Source organism: Echinops telfairi, unplaced genomic scaffold, assembly GCF_000313985.2.
Source record: "Echinops telfairi isolate 266 unplaced genomic scaffold, ASM31398v2 ScPeMD7_2;HRSCAF=8, whole genome shotgun sequence".
NCBI lineage: Eukaryota > Metazoa > Chordata > Mammalia > Afrosoricida > Tenrecidae > Echinops > Echinops telfairi.
Genome location: NW_022103898.1, coordinates 11,067,707 through 11,092,463, shown reverse-complemented (window position 1 = coordinate 11,092,463; position 24,757 = coordinate 11,067,707). Strand labels below are relative to the sequence as shown.

The following is a 24,757-nucleotide window of genomic DNA, read 5'->3' as shown; positions in this document are numbered from 1 at the left end:
GCGGGGACATGGGAGAGGATGGGGGTGGGTGGATGGGGGGAGCCAATAAACTCAGGGATAAGGGAACAACAAGAGATCTAAAATCGATGGCAAGAAGGCCTGATGGGGTTTGATCAAGTGCAATGTATCCAAGAGGAATAACTGAGAGCCCAGTGAAAGGTGAGCATGATACTGAGAAAGGAAGAAGGTGAAAGGAAATAGTGGAAAGAAGTAGGAAGCAAAAGCTATTTATAGAGGTATAGCTATAGGCATGTATATAATTTATAATGAAAGGAACAGAGGCCAATCTGCATATATATTTATATGTTAAGTATTAAGATAGCAGAAAGACTTTGGGCCTTGACTCAAGGTCTCCCTAAACACAAGAACACTTTGTTCTAGTAACCTGATACTCACCTTTCTAACAAGATCACTGAAGACAAAGCGGGTGCATAAGCAAATGTGGTGAAGAAAGTGGATGGTGCTTGGCTATCAAAAGATACAGCATCTGGGGTCTTAAAGGCTTGAAGTTAAACAAGCAGTCATCTAGCAGGGAAGCAAATAAGCCCACATAGAAGAAGCACATCAGCTTGTGTGATCCCACATGTGATCATGAGGTGTCAACAGGATCAGGTATCAAAAAATCCAAAGCAAACAACTATATCGATGTGAATGAGGGGGTTGGAGTGGAGACCCAAAGCTCATCTGTAGACAACTGGACATCCCCAGAGAAGGGTTACAAAGAAGGTACGATTCAATCAGGGTGTAGTATAGCACCAATAAGAGCTCTTGACACATGGAATTCAGGACAGATAAAACCCTCAAGTACAGTAGTGGGAATAGCGATATCATGGGGGTAGGGGGATGGTGGGGAGTGGGGAAGAGGGAGAAAGGGGGAACCCATCACAAGGTTGGATATATAGCCCATACCGCAGGGAGTCGAATAACAGAAATATGGGTGAAAGAAAACAACCAACAGCGTAAGACACAAAATGACAACAATAATATAAATTGATCAATGATTCATGAGGGTGGGTGGGGGGAAGGGAGGGAGAAAAAGAGGAACTGATACCAAGGGCTCAAGTAGAAAGAAAATGTTTCGGAAATGTTGATAGCAACATATATACAAGTGTGCTTAATGCAATTGAATAATGGATTGTCATAAGATTTGTAAGAGCCTCCCAATGAAATGATTAATTAAAAAAGATTTGTGTTGCAATAACCTTATGGGACAGTTCTACTCTGCTGCATGGGGTCACTATGAGCTGGAACTGACTCAATGGCACCACATAATAACAATGTAGGAAGAGACTGGTAGGAAGCTCAAGGTCTCTTTAATCCAACTAACCCCTGGTAGGTGACCGAGGACCTTTTTGTGTGTGTGTGAAACCAACAGGTGGTTGAAATGACCTAGGGAAGGAAAACAAACTTTCTGGGAGTCTACTGATACAAGAGCACAGTGTGAGTACAGCCTAGGACTGTTAGTCAGCCCCTTAGAGATGATATGGAGATGTAACTGAAAAGAGGAAAAGTACTAACATCTAGCTAAAAGTTGGAATGTAGCTTAAAAATATATAACTGTGGTCGTGTCTCCCTTAACTGACTGTGTGATTAAAATGGGCATAATGTCTGAATGAAAATTTAAAAACTTTACAAAGAAGTAACTTTGCCAATCTTCCCTTGACCCAATACTCACTGGCCACATAAAATGGGAGCCTTTAGAATTACCTAAGCCATCTCAACTAGTAATTATAAAACCGTTATCGGAGCCATAATAATAAATTACTGCCCTAAAAAAGAGAAACTGCTATCAAGGGGATCAAGAAGAATGATGTTGGAACTGCTGATTGCAATACTTGTATATATCTGCTTAATATAATGGATGTATGAACTGTTATCAGACATGTAAGAGCCCCCAATAAAATGATTTATTAATAAACAAAATTACTGCCCTATATTAAAAATTGTCAGATGCACATGTATTTGTGCCCACAAACTCACCATATAATAGTCTAGTGGGCAATGAGGAAGGCTGACAGATAAGAATAACAACCAATGGCCTCAACAGTTTCTGTTGGTCCAGACTAGTCTGGACCATAAGCTGCACTGTCAACAGAAGAGCACACTACATTGATGATATATGATTATCTCTGAAATGTTGAATCAAGCTAAAAGGGCCTTTTCTAAGGCCATAAGCCTTAGGACTGATTGGGGATGATTGATTTATCTTGCTAACATCCAGGGACCTGCACAGGCTATGAAATTTTGGGAAATGACATTGGTTGGAGTAATTTGAGACATTCCACAGACCACTAGGAATACATTGAACACCTAGCAGAATGAATTGGCTTTTAGAGAAATTATTTTCCCACACTTAAGGGCACTATTGGCCTCAGTTCATAAAATAACCCAGGGGGTAAAAAAGCCTTAGAATATTAGATGTCCGGGGAGGAGATGAGCCAGTCAGGGTGCGATGTAACAAAGATGAGAAATACAATCTTCCTCTAGTTCCTAAAGGTTTCCTCCCCGCTCCCACTACCATGACTCGAATTCTATCTTGCAAGACTGGCTAGACCAGAGGAGGTACACTGGTACAGATAGGAACTGAAAATACAGGGAATCCAGGACGGATGAGCCCTATAGGACCAGTGGTGTGAGTGGCAAAACAGGGAGGGTAAAGGGAGAATGGGTAGGAAAGAGGGAACCGATTACATGGAACTGTGTGTGACCTCCTCCCTGGGGGACAGACAACCGAAAAGTGGATGAAGGGAGATGCCGGACAGGGCAAGATATGACAAAATACCCATTTATAAACTATCAAGGGCTCATGCGGGAGGGGGGAGCGGGGAGGGAGGGGAAAAATGAGGACCTAATGTCGGGGGTTTAAATGGAGAGAAAATGTTTTGAGAAACGATGTACAAATGCGCTTTACACAATTGATGTGTGTATGGATTGGGATAACAGTTGTATGAGCCCCTAATAAAATGTTAAAAAAGAAAAAAAAAAAAGTAAATACATATGTATGTACAATATTAATAATAAAAATTAAAAAAAAGAATATTAGAGCTCAAATTATTCTGACAGGATAGCTCAATGCTACTGCTGAAATGACATTTCAGGTGCCCGCCCGTTACCTGCAGTTCTGATGAGTGGTGTCTCCAGCAGGAGCCCAAAGGTCAAGACCTCTGGGCTTTGGGGTTAAGAAATGATCAGATGCTGTCTCGCAGTGTACGCTCTGGGAAAGGCAGTTCCTGACTTGTTACTAGACATTTACTGAGACGATAAAAGACTATACCGAATATTAAGATCTGAAATACACATCACATTATGTGGCTTAGTGTGAAAGCAGCTGCCATGAGTCCAACAGAAGGTAAAAATCTCAAGGAAAAAGGTGAGACCAAGCCAGTCTAGTGACTCATTAGTCATATAAGCTATATTCCTGGCACTGAGAGGAGAACTACACACAGATAAAAACCCTATAAAGGACAAACAAATCTGTCTTGGAAGTTCGGCCAGAATGCTCCTTGGAGGCAAGGATGGGTATACTTCATCTTACATCCTTTGGACATGTTTTGGGAGAGACAGTCCCTGGAGAAGGAGACCATGTTTGGTAAAGTGGAGGGGCAGTGAAGAAGAGGAAGGAACAGTTGTGAGGACGGAACAGGACTGTGCAGTTTCGTTATGTTGTGCACTGGGTGGCTATGAGTCGGAACCAACTATATGGCATCTAACAACTACAGCATTTGGGGTTTACATAGTGACTTGGAATTGCTCTAACCACTGCAGTATACATAACTGGACAATAAGCATACCTCATGTGGCACAACGCTCTTTGGAAATCTCTATGAAAATTCCAAGGATGAATCAAAGTAGGGTATCTTGATGCTCAATAAAGAAACGATGCTTTAAAGGTGATCAGAACCAACAAGTTGATGGCTTAATATTTTTCTTGAATTGGCAATTAAATGTCCAGCTGTGGTATAGTTATCTAATGTTGCTGTAAAAAAATACCCAAATTTTAAGAACAGAAATGTACTGTCTCTCACTTTTACAGGCTAGATGATCAATCAGGGCATTGGCTTTAGGGCAGTTTGGGAAAGTGAATTCCTTTAAATGTGGCCATTGGCCATGGTTCTTTGGAAAAACAGTTTGAAAGATTTCCTCCCTAATCCCTGAGGAGTTCACTTTGTTTTGGGTTTCTACCTCAGGGGATGTGTTACTTTTGTCCAGGTTGATTGAGGTTTCCTGGGGAAGTGGTCCACAAGTCGTGGTTTGGTACTTTTGGTCTGGCCTTACCTGCAGCCTGCCCTAAGTGGCAAGTAACTTGCAGGGATTATCAACAGAGTAAGTCAATAAGTGACTAACGCCTACTAAGCAAATGAAAGGAGGCAAGGAACCTTCTAAAAGAGCTTAACATGGTCAAGGGCTGTAACACGAAGACAACATTGGGGCCAGAGAGGGTTCGGTGGCAGAGCCCATCCTTAGGGGTCCAAGAGGAGCCTGTCCTGAAGGGGCTGAGAGGAGGGTAAAAGGAGGCCTGTCCTCAGAGGCTTAGTGTGGATTGGATGGCTGCCAGGAGGCACACACAGTTGAGATGCTGAGAGCTGTCCTGCAGGGAACAAGGGAGACTTTGCGTATATGCCTCCTGATCCTGAGCTGTATCTTGTTCGATAATAAACCAGTTAACCCTAAATATGCTCCTGTGAGTTGTGTGCGACTGTTCCAAAAGATGATCAAACCCAGCAAATGGTGCCACAGAAGGGAAAGCGGGTGTCAGAGGTGGTGAAAGGACTGGAGAAGGGAGGGCTGCCTGACCTCCACTTCATAGGAGTCAGAGTTAGGTTGATTTTAATTCTCATTATGATGCTAAGACTTATGCTTCCACATTACTGGTTTCGTTTTAGAAGGAGGGTCCCTCCTTATACGTCTTTCTGGATATTCCTGGCTTGCAGATGATTTCTCACAAGGTCACTTCACGGCGTGTCTCTCTGTCTGTCTGTTTTCTCTTTTTATAAGACACAGCTCAGAAAGGATTAGATCTAGGACCCACTCTACTCTGGTCAGAGAAGAACTGATATATTTGACTTATGGAGTTAGTGAAGGTATCCCACCACTTGCCTGTCAGTTTGTCGTACTGTGGTGGTCTGTGTGTTCTGTGATGCCGGATGCTATGTCACTGGTATTTCAAATGCAAAGCAGGGTCACAAAAGTGAATAGGGATCAGGACATGTCAGAAAATACCAGTGCCTGGACATAATGCTTGGTAGAGTGGAGGAGTGGCGAGAGAGAGGAAGGCCCTCAGTGAGATGGACTGACACTGTGGTTGCAGCAATGGGTTCCAGTCCAGGAACAGCTGTGAGACCGGTGCAGGAGTTTTCATTCTGTCGTTCATAGGGTTGACATGAACCGACTACACAGCACCTAACAACAACAGCATTTGAAGGCCGTGGACGGCCAGAACGAAGAAATCGGCCATGGAGGAAGCACCACCAGAATGCTGCACAGAAACAAGGGTGGTGACACTTCTCCTCCTGTGCTTTCAGGAGAGAACAGTCCCTGGAGAAGGACATCGTGTTTGGTACAGTGAAAAAGAGGAAGGCTCTCGAGGAGATGGACTAACCAAGTGGCTGGAATTGTGAGGCTGGCACAGGACTGAGTAGCATATCATTTTGTCATGCATGGGGTTGCTGTGAGGTGGAGGTGACTCGGCGGCATTTAACAATTACTACTACTAGTCTGGGGTGGTCTTCTTAGCCTAACAGAAAACCCTTCTTTCTGAATAAGGTCATCCTTACAAGTACAGGGGTTAGGACTTTGGCAATTAAAATGCCCACAGTGCTGTGGCTCAAGAATACTGATACTGATGATTTGTTCTCAGTCTCTATCAGACCCCCAGAGGCTCTGCTGCGATGTAATAGAAATATGCCATATGACCAAGAAAACCTAAAAATCCTTCGCTGAGGTTCCATTGGTGTCCAGTTCATGAGAGAAAACACAATCTGCTCCTGACCCTAGTGAGGGAGGACAATAGGAGCCTGAACATGGCTTCTTCAGACCTCCTGGCTCTGAGATGGCCGCTGGCTGTGATGTCTATGGCCTCACTTAACGCTGCCGCTATCCTGTACCCCTTTCCTAGAACAACCTGCAGATATGGAAGCAATGCTGTTTTGAAGAGGAGCCCTCATAGCATAGTGGGTTACATGTTGGGCTGCTAGCCACAAGGGTAGCAGTTCTAAACTACCAGCCATTGTCCAGGAGAAAGATGAGGCTTTCTGTTCCCGTGAAGAGTTACAGTCCAATATAAGCCATCTGTATTGGAAGAAGTAAGGTCAAGTGCTCCCTGAAGGCAAGGGTAGCAACACTTCATCTTACAGTTTGGATATGTTGTCAAGAGAAAGCAATCCCAGGAGGAAAACATTGTGTTTGCTAAAGTGAAAGGTGGCGACAAAGAGGAAGGCCCTCAATGAGATGGACTGAGCAGTGGCTGCATCAATGGGGTCAGGCACAGGAACCACTGTGAGGATGGCGCAGGACCAGGCAGCGCTTGGGTCTGTTGTGCCTGGGTGGTCGCTATGGATCGGAGTCGGCTTGAAGGCACCTAACAACAACAACATGCTGCTCCAAGGAAAAACAACTAAGACTGATGGGTGAAGGATTTTGCCTTTTTAAATGTTGAACAATCTCCTGGCTCACTAACACTGCTCGTGACACATATTTAAGCAATAGTTAGGGGTTCATCTTTCTGTGAGGAGATTCAGATTCCTGAATTAGGTGCATAACCCCCTAAAGAGTTTGACTGCTATGAGTTTGGGGGAGAAAATAAAACAATTTCAATAGGAACTCTACCTGTGATGTCAGCTTCCCAGCGTTCTGCATTCGCTCAATTTCCGCAGAAGACTTGATCAGCCGCAGGCGCTGCACCAGCTGCTGGACAGCCTGGACTTTGTTCTTGCTCCTGGCTTTGGCTTCAGTCACAGGCTGCATGTATGCAGAGTGAAGCTGTGCATGAGGGGGCTTCATCCAGTCATACCAAACCATATTTGTCTCAGCTTAAAATGAGAAGCGAAAAATAAAGTGACGACAAAACTAACAGCAGTGACTAGAAAGACCCAATTGCCAGACTCATTTGTGTAAGACATGGTAAGATCCGTGGTGTGGAACTCTGAGGGGCTGAACACAAACTTTTCAGGACTAAAGTAACTGAAGAGTTTGATCATTGACCATTCCCCTAGAAGGGCAAGATATTCTGGGGTGAATACCTGCTTTCCCGCCTCAAAATTCCAGTGTTCTTTGTAAGGATAACTAAAGGATACAGTTCGGAGGCAGCTTTATTCAAGCATCAATTTTATTTATGAACTGTTAAAGAACAATAACTGATCTCGACCAGCACTGTCGTTCTAGAGGCACTATGGCGTAACTGTGTCAAAAATGATAAATACTAACAAATTAGAACCTTAGTTAAAGTTCTGCATTCACCCATTAAAAAACCCCAAATCTCAGCACTAGAAAAAGAAGTCTATTCCTCACATTGCTCTACAAACTGTGGAGTTGATAATATGTGCAAATCTCATACCCAGCTCTCCCATTCCACCTGCTACCAATTCTCATTGTTAACAATTGGGGGGTACACATTTATATTTAGGGGTTCTATGAAATGGTCCCTATTTGCCTGAGTTATCTGATCAGAAAACTGATGGGGGAAGAGATTTCTACTTAGTGTTCAGGCCCTTTTGTTGTTTTCGGATGGCAGGCCGCACGTAGCATTCCAAACCATCTAAGTTGGGAGGGCTGTAAACTTCTAAGTCTAAAAGTCCTTCAGGCCAGTACAACCCAAACACACAAAACACCTCAGACTCACTGCCACCAAGCTGCTGTTGACTCCTAGCCACTCTATCGGACAGAGTAGGGCTGCCCTGTGAGTTTTCCAGGCTGCAAACTTTTGAGAACAGTAAAGGGGGGCAAAAATCCATGCAAAATTTTATTGGCTATCCATTAGTGATACCATGTTCATTTAAAACTAAAGATGCGTTCATGTGCACACTACATGGAAAATACTGATCTTTTAGCTAATGGATATAAATTCAATGGCAGTAATTTTAAAAAAATCTCTACTACGTATTCTGTGTGTGAAATCATAGCCCAATTTCCAAAAACCTTTAGATAACTCTGATTTCATTATTCTTTTCTTTTTCTACTGCTTTTAAGTGGTAAATTACTAACCTTAAGGATGATGGGTGAGGAAGGCTTCTGAGAAAAAGATTTTAAATGAGATTTTAACCAATCTGAATTAATGAAATTTAGACTGTTACACATGACAGCCAGCAACTCATTCAAGAAATCCAAAAGCTACTAAAAAGACCCTTTGGGCCTTTATGTATTATTTGAAGACATTAAAAAGTCCTGCTAATCAAACTGGGTCATGATCTCTTTAAAATAGAAAATATGTTTATAAAGTAATAAAAGCAATCCAATCAAGCATCTCAGACCTTACACATTCAAATGAGTATGTGGTTGGAGACTTTTTTTCTTATGGCTCTGTTTTAGAAACTGCCTTCAGGGTGGTTTATAAATCCTAATAAAACCAGACTAAAATTTTATAGCCAGGCACATTATTTTGGTAAAAAATTCTTATTTTCCAATTTGCTCTACCAAATTTAGTTTTAAGTGATTTCTGGATGATTAAAAATTAAATAAAATGCTTCTCAAACCTGAAGATTTATAGCAGTCACTTGGTTTAGAATGTGATGCTAGTTCTGAAGAAAGTCCCAGGGTAGGGCTCCCAGAATATTCCTACATGTAGTTTCACCAGAATAAATGTGGCGCACGACGCACCTGAATGGGTGCAGGCTTATTTGCTTGGTTCGTGGTTAATTGGGGAAACCTAAAAGTAGTACTTCTCAAACTGTACTGTGCACATGAAGCGCTTGAGAATCCTGCTTGGATTTCCCTCCAGTAGGTATGGACCGGGCCTGAGATTGTGCATTTTGAATAGGCTCCCTGGTGATGCTGAGCTGGTGTGAGTTAATAATCTGCAGATCACGCTTGGAGAATGCTGTCTCCTTTTGAAGGATGAGTTGAGAAAAGGTGAAGTGGTCCTCTGACAAGGAGAGGTCATTAATCTTAATAACAAACTGGTCAGTATCTTTGAAGGGTGGCCCATACCCATCCTCCACTTTAAAAAAATCCTCTCAGATTTCAAATTAGGACAGCCATAAAATAGTCTCTGTGAATTAATAATGGCTTGAAGACCTATCAAATGAACTAAATGAGTCTTTTGAGAAGACTTCTGTCCTTTTCATGGTGGCCAGGGAAATGCTGTTATAATAATCATTTTAGGAAATTGAGAACTTGGTCTAAACTTGACAGGAAGGTAAAGTGGGTTTTAATCCCTATCTGGCCGGATTGGATTTCCACTCCCATTTGTTACCTTTGAGTTTCGGTATTAGATGCTGAAATTCCTCTAGCAAATAGGCTTCGTCCACTCCAGTTAGAGCTAAGGCTCCATCGGTGCCAGATCGTGGACCATCCCAAAGTTCTCGACTGGGATCTCTCTGAGGCACAAAGAGTATGGCCTTGTGTGATGGTAACTGCTTTCCAGGAAGGCTTTGGAGGACCAGAATGCTATCGGGTTCTCGGAATCCACACAGATACAGAAAATTGTTATCTTGGTGGAAAGTGTAGGGGATATCGTTGCTCATGTAGTAGGTGGGGTTGGACAGCAGCACCACTGTCTGGTCTGTTCCTTTCTCTCCTTGTGCTTCCTTTTGGATCAGACACATTAGTTTGTGTCTGCGAAGTGCATATTCCACCTGAGATAGTCCTGGAGTCACCTCTCCTAGAAATAACAAATAACAATGATGCTCTGCATTTTTAACATGCCCAAAACTGAAAGTAGTTCATTATTAGCTGATGAAACTTAAGTTCAGCTCAATTAATACTAAATCTCCTCAGAGCTTCTAGGATAGAAACCAGGTTTCAAATTTCAATTCCAAAGCAGTGCAAACAAACATTGTGGGGAAGATAACAGCTGAATGTGGTCCTGCATGAAAATAAGGCTCAGATGGCTTCCAGCTCTTTGGTTCATTCTTTTACACATTTAGTCAAACATTACTGGACATCATTATGCAGAATGTTACAAAAAAAAAATGTTACAGGACAAATTAAAAAGTGAATACGTTTAAAAAAAATCATTTTATTAGGGGTTCATACAACTCATCACAATCCACACATACATCAATTGTGTAAAGCACATTTGTACATTCATTACCCTTATCATTCTCAAAATATTTGCTCTCCATTTAAGCCCCTGGCATCAGCTCATTTTTGCCCCTTCTTCCCCACTCCTCCCTCCCTCATGAACCCTTGATAATTTATAAATTATTATTTTGTCATATCTTACACTGTCTGACATCTCCCTTCACACACTTCTCTGTTGTTCATCCCCCAGGGAGGAGGTTATATGTAGATCCTTGTAATCGGTTCCCCCTCACCCTCCCTCCACCCTCCCAGTGTCGCCACTCTCACCACTGGTCCTGAAGGGATCATCCGCCCAGGATTCCCTGTGTTTCCAGTTCCTATCTGTACCAGCGTACATCCTCTGGTCTAGTCAGAATTGTAAAGTAGAATTAGGATCATGATAGTGGTGGGTATGGGGGGAGGAAGCATTTAAGAACTAGAGGAAAGTTGTATGTTTCATCGTTGCTACACTGCACCCTGACTGGCTCGTCTCCTCCCTGCGACGACCCTTCAGTAAGGGGATGTCCAATTGCCTACAGATGGGCTTTGGGTCTCCACTCCGCACTCCCCCTTATTCACAATGATATGATTTTTTGTTCTGATGATGCCTAATACCTGACCCCTTCGACACCTCGTGATCGCCCATGCTGGTGTGCTTCTTCCATGTGGGCTTTGTTGCTTCTGAGCTAGATGGCCGCTAGTTTACCTTTAAGCCTTTAAGGCCCCAGAAACTATATCCTTTGATAGTCGGGCACCATCAGCTTTCTTTACCACATTTGCGTATGCACACATTTGTCTTCAGTGATGGCATCGGGGAGGTGAGCACACAATGATCTGATTTTTTGTTTTTTTGATGTCTGATAACTGATCCCCTTCAGCACCTCGTGATCATGCAGGTTCGTGTGCTTCTTCGATGTGGGCTTTGTTGCTTCTGAGCTAGATGGCCGCTTGTTTACCTTCAAGCCTTTAAGACCCCAGCTGCTATATCTTTTGATAGCCGAGCACCACATTGCTTATGCACCCAGAAAAGTGAATACTTTATCAATTTATTGTTTCTCTAGTCTACCTTAGGTATTTAAACCTTTCAAAAAATAATTCCTGCCACCTAATGTTCTCCATAAATACATCTCCATGGAATAGACACAACATAAGCCTTCAGCAAAACTAACCTTTCTGTTTCATGGGGGAAGTATATTTAATAAATGTATTTCACATTTTCATAAATTACAAATATGGACATTATGAATTTAATACTTAGAAATTTTACTTATTTAACTTTCCAATTAAAATAATCATAATCCTGGTAGTCACATTCTATTTTGGGCTTGGTAAGAATAGAAATTTAAAAGTTTGGCAATTGGCCATAGTAATTGAGATTACTTCACTCTATAAGTAACTTTTCCTTTCTGCATAGAAAATATAAGCCATATGGCATGTGATTCTTAAGGCATGTGATCCTTTGACGGCTCCAACTCCTGGATCTGAACCAGCCAGCTAGGATGCTCTCAGAGGTCTGATCTCAGAAACTGGAGCAGAGTTCGACCACTACACTCTACTGCCTGTCTGAAAAACACGAAAACCCTTTAGCAGGATAAGCACTAATAGGCTGGAACAGGGAGAGATTTGCTTAAGATAAAATTCACTTTAGAAAGCTTTATCATGCTCACATTGCAAAATAGTACCATTGTACAATACTGTCATTTTGGTAAAAACATTAAAAACAAATATGCAAAAGTGGGAAAAACACCAAAGAGAGAAACGACATACCAATACGTTAAAAAGGTAGGATTACTGGGAGGTTCTGTATTCTTATCTATTTCTAGTCTCTAAAATTTTCTTTACAAATAAAATACTCTTGCTCTGAAACTTTTTGTTTCATACAGCAATGATTTTATGAGCATCTTTTCATATTTACAGATGGAGGTGTAATGTTCCTTTTCATTGTCTACAGCAGTTTTCAAACTATATTCCTTATTAATGTTGTATTATATTATATGCTGGCAATTAAACTGAGAAAAGTAAAAACCAATCATCCTTGACCCTACGTGGCCTTTAAAAAAAAATCCTGTAATGTGGACTATATCACACATGTAACAATGCCTGAATTTATCTTCAGTTTAAAGAATAAAACAAAATATAATTCAGTTCGAGGTTTATCTGCATGTATATTTGTCATTTCCCTCAATTCCAACCTCCAAAGGTGACTTCTATGCAGAATCTCATCTGAATTATTTCTGTGCTTTTATAAAAACAATTCTACAAATAGAAGGGGGCTTCAAAATATTCATGGAAAATTTCCATTCTATTTCCCATGAAATATCTGATTTCAAACTTTTTTATGTAATAAAATTTTATTACATACTTTTTCTTGTGACTTTTCTCATTATGATCTCGAGCTTGTTCAATGTTGAAGAGTTAACAATCATAGATCATTCAAATTTACTATGTGGTATACCATTATATGTCTAAACCACGATTTAGTCATTCATTGTTATACCGACGGAAATTTGGAGTGTATTTTCAAATACTTTTAGATGCCCCGAACATTCAAATGTATGAAACTTAATATATCATTCTAATGATCTTTTTTCAAATGGGAAGAGCAAGAGGTAGGAGGAATAACGCATTTGGTCATTTTATTTTAGCCAGTGAAACTCTGGCAAGTAAATTCTTAGGAGGAAGTCTAATATTTAAAACAAAAAGAACATCACCGACTCACTTGATTCTCTCTTATCTCAGCAGTGGTAAGATCCCTAGGTATCCTAGGAATATAGCTTGAAAACTGATACAGGTAAGGAAAAGAAGCATTATCTCTGTATATAAGTAGGAAAAGATATTCATGAAGTATTGCTGCATGAAAAATATATTTCGAAACAAGCTAGATAATACTGTCCTATTTATATTGATCAATCTTGAAGCACAACGCTGTCTGTGATAGGATCATATCTATCTGCCTTCAGGAAATCCAATCAATACAATTATTACTCTTATTTATGCACCAACCACTAAAGCTGGTGATGAAGAAATTGATGGATTCTACCAAAGTCTTCAGTCTGAAGTTGATCAAACATGCAATCAAGAAGCATCGATCACACCTATGAAACACATAATATTCCTCTGGTTCCTTGAGGGTTCCTCACCCCCCACTATCATGACCCTAGTCCTGTCTTTCACTTCAGACTAGGCTGGAGCATGTACACAGATACAGATAAAAGCTCACGACACATGGAATCCAGGTCAGATAAACCCCTCAGGTACAGAAATGGGAGTAGGGATACCAGGAGGGTAGGGAGAGGGTGGGGAGAAACCATGGGGAAAGGGAGACGTGGCTGGTGTAAAATATGAAATTAATAATTATAAGTTATCAAGGAGTCACGAGGGTGGGGGGGTATAAAAAGAGGAGCTGATACCAAGGGCTCAAATAGAATGTAAATGTTTATAAAATAATGATGGCAACATATGTACAAATATGCTTGATAGAACTGAAGTATAAATTGTTATAAGAGCTGTAAGAGCCCCCCAACAAATGATCTTAAAAATACAAAAGAAGCATTGATCATTCTTGGTGACTGAAATGCAAGAGCTGGAAACAAAGTATAACCTTGAGTCTATCCTACCTGAATTTCAAGAATATCTCAAGAATAGATTTGATGTATTAAACATTGCTGTGGGATGGCTGTAGAAGTGTTTGGGCTGGGTCCGGACCAAAGCAGACCCTTATACCAACTTCTCAAGAAGACAAATGACCTGGCTGAATTTCAAAGCACCTGCCTTCAGTGTTTCACAGAGCTTACCATCCCGGACAGAACCAGGCCCCCTCTCCCTAGCATTGTTTCCTGGGAACAACATGATTTACTAACAAAACATCACCTGGTCCGAAACTTGCAACCGCAGCACAAAGAACCTCCCTTCCCCTTACTGGCCCACATGCCTTTAAGCTCATCCCTATGTAAGTCCCATTGCCTCACTGTCCCATTGGGTCTTGGAACCCTCCCTGGGGCTCAAGATGCCTCCGTCCCTTTCCCTGCTCTCCCTTCCTCCTGGGAGTTCTTTTCCTGCCTCAATATAATCTTTCTCAACTTCACATTCCTGGCTAAATTCTATCTTTGTTATACGCCTCCGTCTCCAGCCTTTCAGGAAGGACTTCAAGAACATCATACAAGAAGAAAGCAAAAGGTCGTTAAAAAGACAGGAAAGAAAGAAAAGTCAAAGTGGATGTCAGAAGAGATTCTGAACCTTGCTCTTAACTGTAGAGTAACCAGGCATATGGAAGAAATGATGACGTGAAGGAGCTGAAAAAACTTCAAGACAGCTAGAGAAGACAAAGTGAAAATATTATAATGAAATGTGCACAGCCCTAGAGTGAGACAATCAAAAACGAAGAATACGCTCAGCATTATTTTAAGATAAACACAAGAAAAAATTCAAGCCTTGAATTGCAATCTTGAAAGATTCTCTAGGCAAAATACTGAATGATGCAGGAAGTTTTCGAGAAGATGGAAAGAACACAGAATCACTGTACCAAAAAGAACTAGTCAGCATTCAATCACTTCAAGAGGTAGAATATGATTAAGAACCAATGGTACTGAAGGAAGAAGTGTAAGCTGCACTGAAGGCATCAGCTAAAAACAAGGCTCCAGGAATTGATAGAATGTCAATTGAAATGTATCAACAGGCTCATGAGACACTGGAAGCACTCACTCTTCTATGCCAGGGAATTTGGAAGACAGCTACTCGGCCAACTGACTAGAAGAGATCTGCATTTGTACCCATTCCAAAGAAAGGTGACTCAAGAGATTGTTCAGATTATAGAACAGTATTGTTGATGTCACAAGCAAGTTAAAGTTTTCTGAAGACCATCCTAACAACTGCAGCAGTGTATTAACAGGGGCTGCCAGAGGTTCATGCTGGATTCAGAAGGGGACATGGAACATGGGATTTCATTGCTGTTATCAGATGGATCTTGACTGAAAGCAGAGAAAAATGTTTACTTGTGTTTCACTGACTATGGTAAGACATTTGATTGTGTTGATCTTAACAAAGTATGGATAGCCTTGAGATTAACAGGAATCCCAGAACACTACAAGGTGCTCATGTGGAACCTGTACATGGATCAACCTGTGTTAAAATAGACTGGTCTCTAACATCCATGGGGGTCTGTAGAAGCAACTGTACGGTTATAATATATAAAGAGCATAGTAAAGTCATAGAAGATAGGAGAGAGAGTGAAATAAAAGAGTCAGACGTTTTACTGTAGCATGCTCACCTCAAGGTTGGCCATAATCTCAGCAGCCATGTCTGAGCGGGAGGAGGAGGAGGAGTGAGAGACAGCGTCTCCTCTTTATTTCTGACCAAGGCCTATATATACTTAAGGATGTGCAAGCCCCCTACCCCCCATACCAGATAACCACATTCATCAAAGGAAGGGCCTGTACAATAGGCATATGCATCACAGAAAGGGGACGAGCTAGGGATGTACACATAATAGGAAAGGGAGGGACTAGGGGTACACATGTGACAAAATGGGAAGGTCCTAGACTCAAGATGGCAGCCTAACCTTGGTCATCCTTGAGTGGGTTGACCTTGCCTCTGGGCTCTCCTTCAAGGAAACACTCCACTACCCTTATCAGAAGCGAGTGGGCCCTACTTAGGGTGGGACAGACTATACAGTCTGATTGCTCTAGATGGCTTGTGTTGACCTCCAAATGTACAGTCCTTTACCATGTGTAGCAAGCAGCGTCTTAGGTTTGGCGTATATTTGGCGAAGACAACCTGGGGAAAAACCTTTTTGTATCCCACACACCTGTACAGGGATCAATAGGCAGTTGTGCAAACAGAATAAGGGAATACCGCACAATTTAAAATCAGGAACGGTATGCATCTGGGTTGCATCCTCTCACCACACTTAGTCAATCTGTACGCTGGGAAAAATCATCAGAGAAGCTTGATTAGATGAAATGTCAGGATTGAAGAAGGCTTATTATTAACGGCCTGCGCTTTGCAGATGATACAACTTTGCCTGCTAAAAACTGAGGGCTTGAAGCACTGGATGATGAAGATCAAGGATTGTAGCCTTCAGTATGGATTACAACTCACTGTACAACTGGACCAGTAAGTAACATCATGGTAAATGGAGAAAAGATTCAAGATGTCGTCTTGCTTGGATCCACAATCAATGTTCATGGTAGCAGCAGTCAAGAGGTCAAATGGCACATTACATTGGGTAAATCTACCGTACAAGGCCTCTTTTAAAGAGTTGAAAAGCAAAGATGTTATTTTGAGGACTAAGGTGTGCCTGACCCAAGCCATGGTATTCTTCATTTCCTCATTTGCATGTGAAAGTTGGACTAAGGAGGACCGAAGACTCCCTGCATTTGAATTATGGTGCTGGTGAAGAATACTGAAAGTAACATGAATTGCTAAAAGAACAAATCAATCTGTCCTGAAAGAAGTACAGACAAAGGGTCCTTAGAGGCAAAGGTGGCGAGACTTCGTCTTACATAATTTGGACATGTTATCAGGAGAGACCAGTCCATAAACATCATTTGTTGTAAAATCGAGGGGCAGTGAAAAAGAAGAAAACCTTCAACAAGATAGGTTGACCCAGTGGCTACATCTATGGGCTCAAACATAACAACCATGTGAGGATGGGGCAAGACTAAGTAGTGTTTCTTTCTGCTGTACATGGGGTCACTGTGAGTTGGAACGGACTCAACAGCACCTAAGAACAGCAGCATCTGTATTGAAAGGGAAAACAGACATGGAAAAAAGCTTGAGACAAGAACCACACGTTTTATAGTAGTGATCTATGGGGAGTGAAAAAAGGACGGAAAGGTCTACCCATGCATCATCTACTCGCAGACCGCTATTGCAGGATGGTGTGCACACCAGTATTTACCTTGGTTGCCTTTTACTTCTGTCTGCCTCTATCCTCTTTTGCTGACCTGCTCTTACTGCACATTACTTTCTCCTTGAACCAAGTTAACATGCGGCCCCGCCCCCCTTAAGACAGTTAATGAGAATGTTCATTTAGAGTTAAAATCCAGATTAAAAACAGGAAACCACAGAAAATCCATTCCATGCCCATAATCTACAATGTTCTTTGTTGTCCATTAGAATGAATTCAAACATATCCTAGGATTTTAATGTTCTCCAGCAAGTGACTCCAATTTATCTGGGATTTTTACAAGAAGGCTTTGAGATATAATTCATATAACAAAAAAGACACCCTTTAGAGTACATAAGTCAGTGTTTTTTGTATAGTCACAGAGTTGTACAACCATTAATCCCCAACAAATCAACCCACTGCTGTTGAGTCAATTCGGACGCCTGTCAATCCTCTAGGACAGAGAACTGCCTTGTAGGATTTGCAACGACGGTGCGAACTGGACAGCTTATCCCTGTTGCCAAGAGTCATTACACCCCATGGCACCTAATAGTAGCAACAAGTCAAGAAGCAAACTGCTATAGCTTTCATCCACTGAGCTGATTCTGATGCCTCGCCAACCTACGGGACAGATTAAAACTGCCCAATAGGGCTTCCATGGCTGTGCTCTTTATAGGAGCAGATGAAGTCACTGGTGGGTTCACACTGAAGACATTTAAGTTAGCAGCTGAGCCCCTGGCCCTGGCAACCACGAATCTACATTGCTTCTATTTATCTGCCTCTTGTGGAGATTTCCTGTAAGTGGAATCCATATACTATGTGGTCTTTCATTCCCTCACACTATTCTGTAATCTATTCTTTCTTATGTCCTAAATTCTTTCCTGTCACACCGCTAACAATGTGTCCCCTTTCTGAAAATTCTTGTTTCCATGTTAATCCCACTCCAAGATCTTGAACTCAGTATGTGTTTGTTTTTAGACTTTTCTCAATCATAAAGCTTCCCTGACTAGTTCAGGTCAAATTTGTCTCTTTGAATTATTTTTTAAAGTTAATTATTTAATTTCAAATATATATATATATATATATATATATATATACTCCATAGTTCATAAATGTAATCACAATCCTCTTTCTATAGTTAAAATTCGATTTTCCTTTCCTTCATCAAACTGAGCTTCTTGCACCCGTTCCTTTCTTTGACCTACATCAGTATCGCTTCCATATGAATAATCTAGTATCTTTATATATCTATATGATCATATATAGACACACATACATCCAGGCTTTTATTTTCCATGATTGTTTTGAACAAAACAAGGGGATACTTTATAGTTTTAAAATCAGGAAAAGTGTGTGTCAAGTTTATATCCATTTATCATACTTGTATGCTGAGCAAATAATTCAAGATGTTGGACCATAAGGAGAGGAAGATACATTAACAAAGGTGATATGCAAATGACACAGCTTTGCTTGTTGAAAATGAAGAGGACTTGAAACACTTACTGATGAAGATGAAGGAATACATGCTTGAGAATGGATTACAATTCAATGTGAAGAAAACAAAGATCCTTACAATGGGTTCAATAGCAGCATTGTGATAAATGGAGAAAAGATTGAAGTTGTCAAGGATTTTATTTTACTTGGGTCCACAATCAATGCTCATGGAAGCAGTAGTCAAGAAATTAGATGGTGTATTCCAAATCTTCTGCAAAACACCTCTTTAAAGTGTTCAAGAGCAAAGATACCACTTTGAGGACAAAGGTTTGGCTTGACCCTGCCATCGCCTCTTCAATCACCTCACATGAACTTAAGGTGGACAATGAACAAGGAAGACTGATGAAAAGTTTAAGTATTTGAATTATGGTGTTGGGAAAAACACTGAAAATACCATGGACTGCCCAAAGAATAGACAAATCTGTCTTGGAAGTACAGCCAGAACGCTCCTAAGAAACAAGGATGGCGTGTACTTTGGACATGTATCAGGAAAGATTAGTCCGTGGAGAAGAACATTATTGGTAAAGTTAAAGGGTCATAGAAAAAGTCGATGATCTCCAATGAGAAGGACTGATACAGTTGCTACAACAAAAGGTTCAAATATAACAAGGATGGTGGTGGCTTGCTCTGCTGTATATAAGGCGGTATGACTTGGAGCTGACTCCAGAGCACTTCAGAAAACACCAACATTGCTTTATAAAAATGGAACCATAGTAAATACTCTATCCTGTATCTTGCCATTCTAATACAACAATACCAAGTCATGTGGTCTAGCTTCAATCTAGTCCATTTATGTCTCTTTAATATTCCTTGGAGTGGCTATAACAATTTATTGAGCCATTTTCTTATTTGTGAGCCTTTATATTGTTTTTAGCTTGCTGCCACACTAAGCAACACTACAATATACATTTTTGTATTTATCTCCAGGTACACTTAGGTCCTTATGTTTCTATGAGTACTCACAGGAGAGAAATTACTAGGGCAAACTGTTCTGAATTTCCGTATCACTCATGTCCAACACACATAACTTGGTTTGTTTATGAGTGTCTTGGAACTGCCTCATGTGTTCTACCTATATATAGTTATGTTGCCAATAAATTCTGTAGTTTACCGTCCACAAATAAAACATTAACCCTTTACGCTTCACTGTATAGATTTAACTCCCCCTGGCAGAAGCACAAGAATGAACTTTTCTTGGAGATCTGACAAGTTTTATACACAGCTCTTTGTTTATGCTCTCTTTGGGATAATATTCATTGCCCAAAGTATAATCTTTAAAGCCCTCCCACCCCTTTTTAATCTTTTGGTCTGAATTTGAGCAAAGGGGATGACACATCCTCTGATAGCAACACTGGGATCTTAATCACAGATTAAAAAAAAAAAAGTGACGGAAACCTTTATCAAGTTGTCACATCACCTCTATCAATTGGGATACTACCTCTCAAAGCTGTGACAATCCGATCTGAAATGCCTGCATGACCTACAGAAATGTTTATTATATAACATTTTGATTCAACAGCGTCATTTCCAAAGAATCACGATTTGGAGCTCTAGAAGGCAGTAACATAACTTTTCTTAAATACATATTTTTCACAAATTATGTTGCTTTCTACCTAATACTGCCCAATACCATATGACTAGCTGCATGCTGCATAGTTATATGGTACTTTAAACTGACATTTCAATTTAAAGTAAGATAAAAATGTAAGCTCCTGAATTGCACTATGAACAGGGTATGTGTTCAATAGACGCATGTGGCTAATGTTTACCATCCTGACAGTAGAAATCTACAATAGTTCCCTCAGTGCAAAAAACTTGTTGGGACAGGAGAGCACAGTTCTAGATAAAGCACCCAAGTAAGGAGATCTTTATTAAGGTTAAAAGGCATTACCTGGCCTGAGGAGGTGTGGGTGCGTGAGGGGGCTGGGCTGGCCCAAGTATCGGTTTGGAATCTTCCTCTTGGGGATGGGCTGAAGGGAGTACTTCCGCTGGCAACAGGACAGACATCCTGAAGAAAGAATACAGAAGATGAACTGGGATGAATGGATGAATCTAGACAGTCTTCATAGAATACATATAGATATATCTAGAATCAGCAATTTGGATGCTTCAGAATAATACAAATAAACACCTTTCCTTCTCTCCTTCAGAGCTTATAAGGCCCAGGCAATGGAAAAGGTGAGCATTCAGCTTCTGATCAAAAGTTTGATGGTTTGAACTCATCTTGGAGTAAGGCCTGGGAATCCACTTCTGAAATATGACTGCCACTAAACCAGTGGTTCTCAACCTTCCTAATGTCTCGACCCTTTAATACAGTTCCTCATGTTGTGGTGACCCCCAAACCATAAAATTATTTTTGTTGCTACTTCATAACTAATTTTGCTACTGTTCTGAATCGGGTGACCCCTGTGAAAGGGTGGTTCGACCCCCAAAGGGGTTTTGACCCACAGGTTGAGAACCACTGCTCTAAATGCTATGGAGCACAGCACTATGAAACACATGGGGTCACCATTATCTGAATAAACTTGATGACAACTGGCTTCGTTTTGAGTTTCCCACTACAGTGTTGGGCCCTACAGAAATGAGACTGTCTTTACTAGTAAGGACTATAAAACTACTGCCACAGGGTTTTATAGGCTGGCTCCAACTCATAAAGGTCCTTTAAGAGAGATAGGACAGTACAGATGGGTTTCTAAGACTGTAACTCTTTACAGGCGTAGAAAGCCCTATCTTTCTCCTGAGGAGCCACGCTGTTTTGAACTGCTGACCTTGTAGTTAGCAGCCCAATGTGTAACCAGCAAACTACCAGGACTCCTTAGGAGAGGAATAAAACCAAAAACCTAAACACACTGCCACTCAGTCAATGCTGACTCATAGTGACCCCCGAGGGTTTCCGAGACTGTAACTGTTTATGGGGGTAGAAAGCCCAGTCTTTCTTCCAGGAACTGTTGGTGGTTTTGAACTGCCGAAAATGAGGATTGCAATGCTTAACCAGGCCTCCTAAGAGAGGCATAGGTACATGTAATTAAGGTATAGCTAAAAAGCTGTAAGAAAAGACAGAAAAAAAAGGGGAGGGGGTGAAGTCAGGAAGTATTTCAGAGGTAGTTTGAAGCTTTGTCCTAATATTCAGGGTAAAAGAATGGACACTTTTTACTGAGAGCATGTGATGCATGAGACAATATGCACATGCTGTCTGTCATTCAATCCTAAAATGTTGAAGCCAAGAGAAAAGAGTATGAAAAATGCTCCATCAAATGCTAATGTTATCAGTACTCATTAAATAAGGATTTCTGAAACACCCATGGGAGCCCTTTGCTAGAAAACACAGAAGAATGAAACTATTTCCTCGACCCCTATAGAACCCATGGTCCAGTGGAGACAAGACAAAACAGCATGACAATAGGGTGAAGGTGGTGGGGGTTTGCGGGATCACAAGTAGGTACTGTGGGGAGCATAATGGAGCAGATATATATTTTCCTAAAAGGTTTCAGTGGGGGGCTGTGGGAGTAGGTGCTACCTCATCTGCATATGAAGAAGTCTTACTAAGGAAAGAAGGAAGGGAAAGGCATCATTAGGTTGACGGTGTGTGTTTGTTTTGACAGGGACAAAACCTGCCAGCACAGCCATGGACAAGATCACACTTTCAAGGTGCAGCCTGTAAGAGCAGCAGACTCCACCAGTGGGCCAGTGTTGCTGGAGGTGCAAGGAAAAGAGAGGGAGGGATCAGATAAGATCACTGAAAGCCTTGTGTGACTGGGGATTTTGGTTTTCAACTGTTAATGAGATAGGCATTGCTATTCTACAGATGAACAGTCAGATTCAGGTAGCTTGCTCAAGGTTACACTCCGGATTCCACCCATGCTTACTTAACTCTAAAATCTCCCCTTTTATCCCTCTCCCTGCTCCTCCATAGGTCTGCCTGGTGAATCCCCAGTCTTCAGTGCTAGTCAATCTCCCCATGAACATGCTATCACTACAACAGCACAACATGGTAAGTCTGGATAAGTTAGGGTTTACAAAGGAAGCCCTGGGTGGTGCATACAATTAAACACTCAGTTACTAGCTGAAAGGTTGGAGGTTCCAACCTACCATCAGGCACCTCAGAAGACAGGCCTGGTGACCCGTTTTTGAAAAGCCATCCCTGCAAACTGGGGAGCATATGCAACTGTGAAACACATGTAGTTGCCTTGAGTTGTGGTTAACACCGTGGCAACTGTTTTGGTTTTTTTGTTTTTGTTTTTAAAGACTCACTGAAAGTTTAACAAAGATGAGGAAAAGCAATGGAAAGAAACACAAAGGATAAACGCAAACCAGTCAAACCCACTGCTGCCATGAAGTCATTTCTGATGCACAGCCACCCTATGGAGCAGTGTAGAACTGTTCTATAGAGATTCCAGTGCTGTAAGCCTTTCTGGCAGCAGCTGGCCTCACCTTTCTCCTGTGCATTGAGTGCAAGCTTTCAACTGCTGACCTTTTGTTTAGAAGCCCAGGGCCTAACGCTGTGCCACCAGAGCTTCACAGAAGACAACGAAATTTGTTAAATGACACCAAGAAGGGGCAATCAACAAAGGGCGGACTGCAGGCACCACTCCAGGACGAACAGCCTAGTTTCTTCTCTTCGTAGCGGTGGTAAGTGAGGACACGGAGCCTCCAGACAGACCCTTGAGAGATATGATCAACCAATTATTACATGTGAACCCTATTTAGATCCTAATTCATGCAACAAATTGTAAACATCCACCCACAGTATTTACTACACTTAGGAGAAAACTGAAATTTGAAAAGTGATTGCATATTTGATGGGATTATAGGAGTAATGCCAACTGTTTAAAGTGTAATAATGGTGTAAGGAGCCCTGGTAGTTCAAATGCTCAGCTGCTAACCAAAAAGTTGGTGGTTCTAACTCACCCAGTGACTCTGCAGGAGATGTGTGTGTGTATCATTAAGAACCAGGAGTGGAGCACATACTTTTGTCTTGGAGATTCCTGCGGGCTACATTCCAGTCCAGGAGACAGAGCTGGAAGCCTAGAGGTACATGCAGCAGAGAAGCCATAGCAGAACCACAACCAGAACATGAGACAGAACAGTGGGCTGTCTCACAGAATAAAGCTGAGTGCTTTGGGGCAGAGGCTTGTTTTTGGAGTGGGGTGCCAAGTGGCACGTGAGGGAGCTTACCTTTGCTGATTCACAGAACTAAATCTGAGTACCTTTGGGATGAAGTCTATGGCAGGAATATGGACACACCCTTGGGGGATTTATGGCAGCTCTAAAAATACAGCAGAGCACTGCCTGCAGGAAACAAGAGAGCTTTCTAACACTGTCTGCACTGGGGTGGCCAAGGGGCTGCAGAACTGAGGCCGAGAGGCCTGTCTGCAGTTATGCTACAGTTGGGAACTATGTTCCGAGCATTTCTGAGCCTAAATTGTAACTTGTTAACGTCCCTAACACACTGCATAGTTGTACTGAGTTCTAAAATGTGGCAATTGCAATGAACTACTTGAGCCCAGCAGAGAAATAGAATGTGCTGTGGGAAGAACAGCTGTGTCTTAAGTGGAGCAGGGTGGAGGCATGTCTGACCTCTGACCCCAAAATCAGACCTAGACTTTCCCCTTGTGAAATCAGAGGTCATAGGTGGCCCCTGAGCCATTTTTACAATTAGAATAGTAGATCTCCTTTGATATGAAATCCAAAAAGGCAAACTCACTGCCATCTGGTTGATGCTGACTCAAAGCACCTTGGGGTAGGGTAGAATTGAGTTTCCGAGACCGTAACTCTTTACAGGAGTAAAAGCTTCCTCTTTCTCCTTTTCTTATGAATGAGTTTCAAAAATTTTGTGGAGAAATGGAATTGAAAGCTAATTGTGTTTTCCTATGAACTTTTTAAAAAGTCCTCTTGTATGTTCGAACTTCTTCAGAATAAAGTTTAAAATGTTAAAAAAAAGGTAAGCAGAGAAAAATTAAGGAAATAAGCTCACATTATGGAAGGTAACCCAGGGTTAAAGGTAATTGGTACAGTAGAAAAAGTGCAAGATGTATATAACTCCTCTATTTCTTCACTTGTGAAATACTGTTGTTACATTAGATCAGCGGTTCTCAACCTTCCCTCTTTCCTACCCACTCTCCCTCTACCCTCCTTGTTTCGCCACTCATACCACTGGTCCTG

General features: G+C 41.4%; 1 protein-coding gene across 1 annotated transcript in view; it reads right to left on the bottom strand.

The window, feature by feature from the left end:
* The window catches only part of XPNPEP3 (X-prolyl aminopeptidase 3), a 76,042-nt gene that overhangs the window by 40,649 nt on the left and 10,636 nt on the right, over positions 1 to 24,757 (bottom strand). The window contains exons 2-4 of the mRNA XM_004700272.2: positions 20,487 to 20,603; positions 9,407 to 9,814; positions 6,826 to 7,028 (exon numbers count right to left, since the gene is read on the bottom strand). Of these exons, the coding sequence (XP_004700329.1) occupies positions 6,826 to 7,028; positions 9,407 to 9,814; positions 20,487 to 20,603 (728 nt within the window). The remainder of the gene's footprint in view (positions 1 to 6,825; positions 7,029 to 9,406; positions 9,815 to 20,486; positions 20,604 to 24,757) is intronic.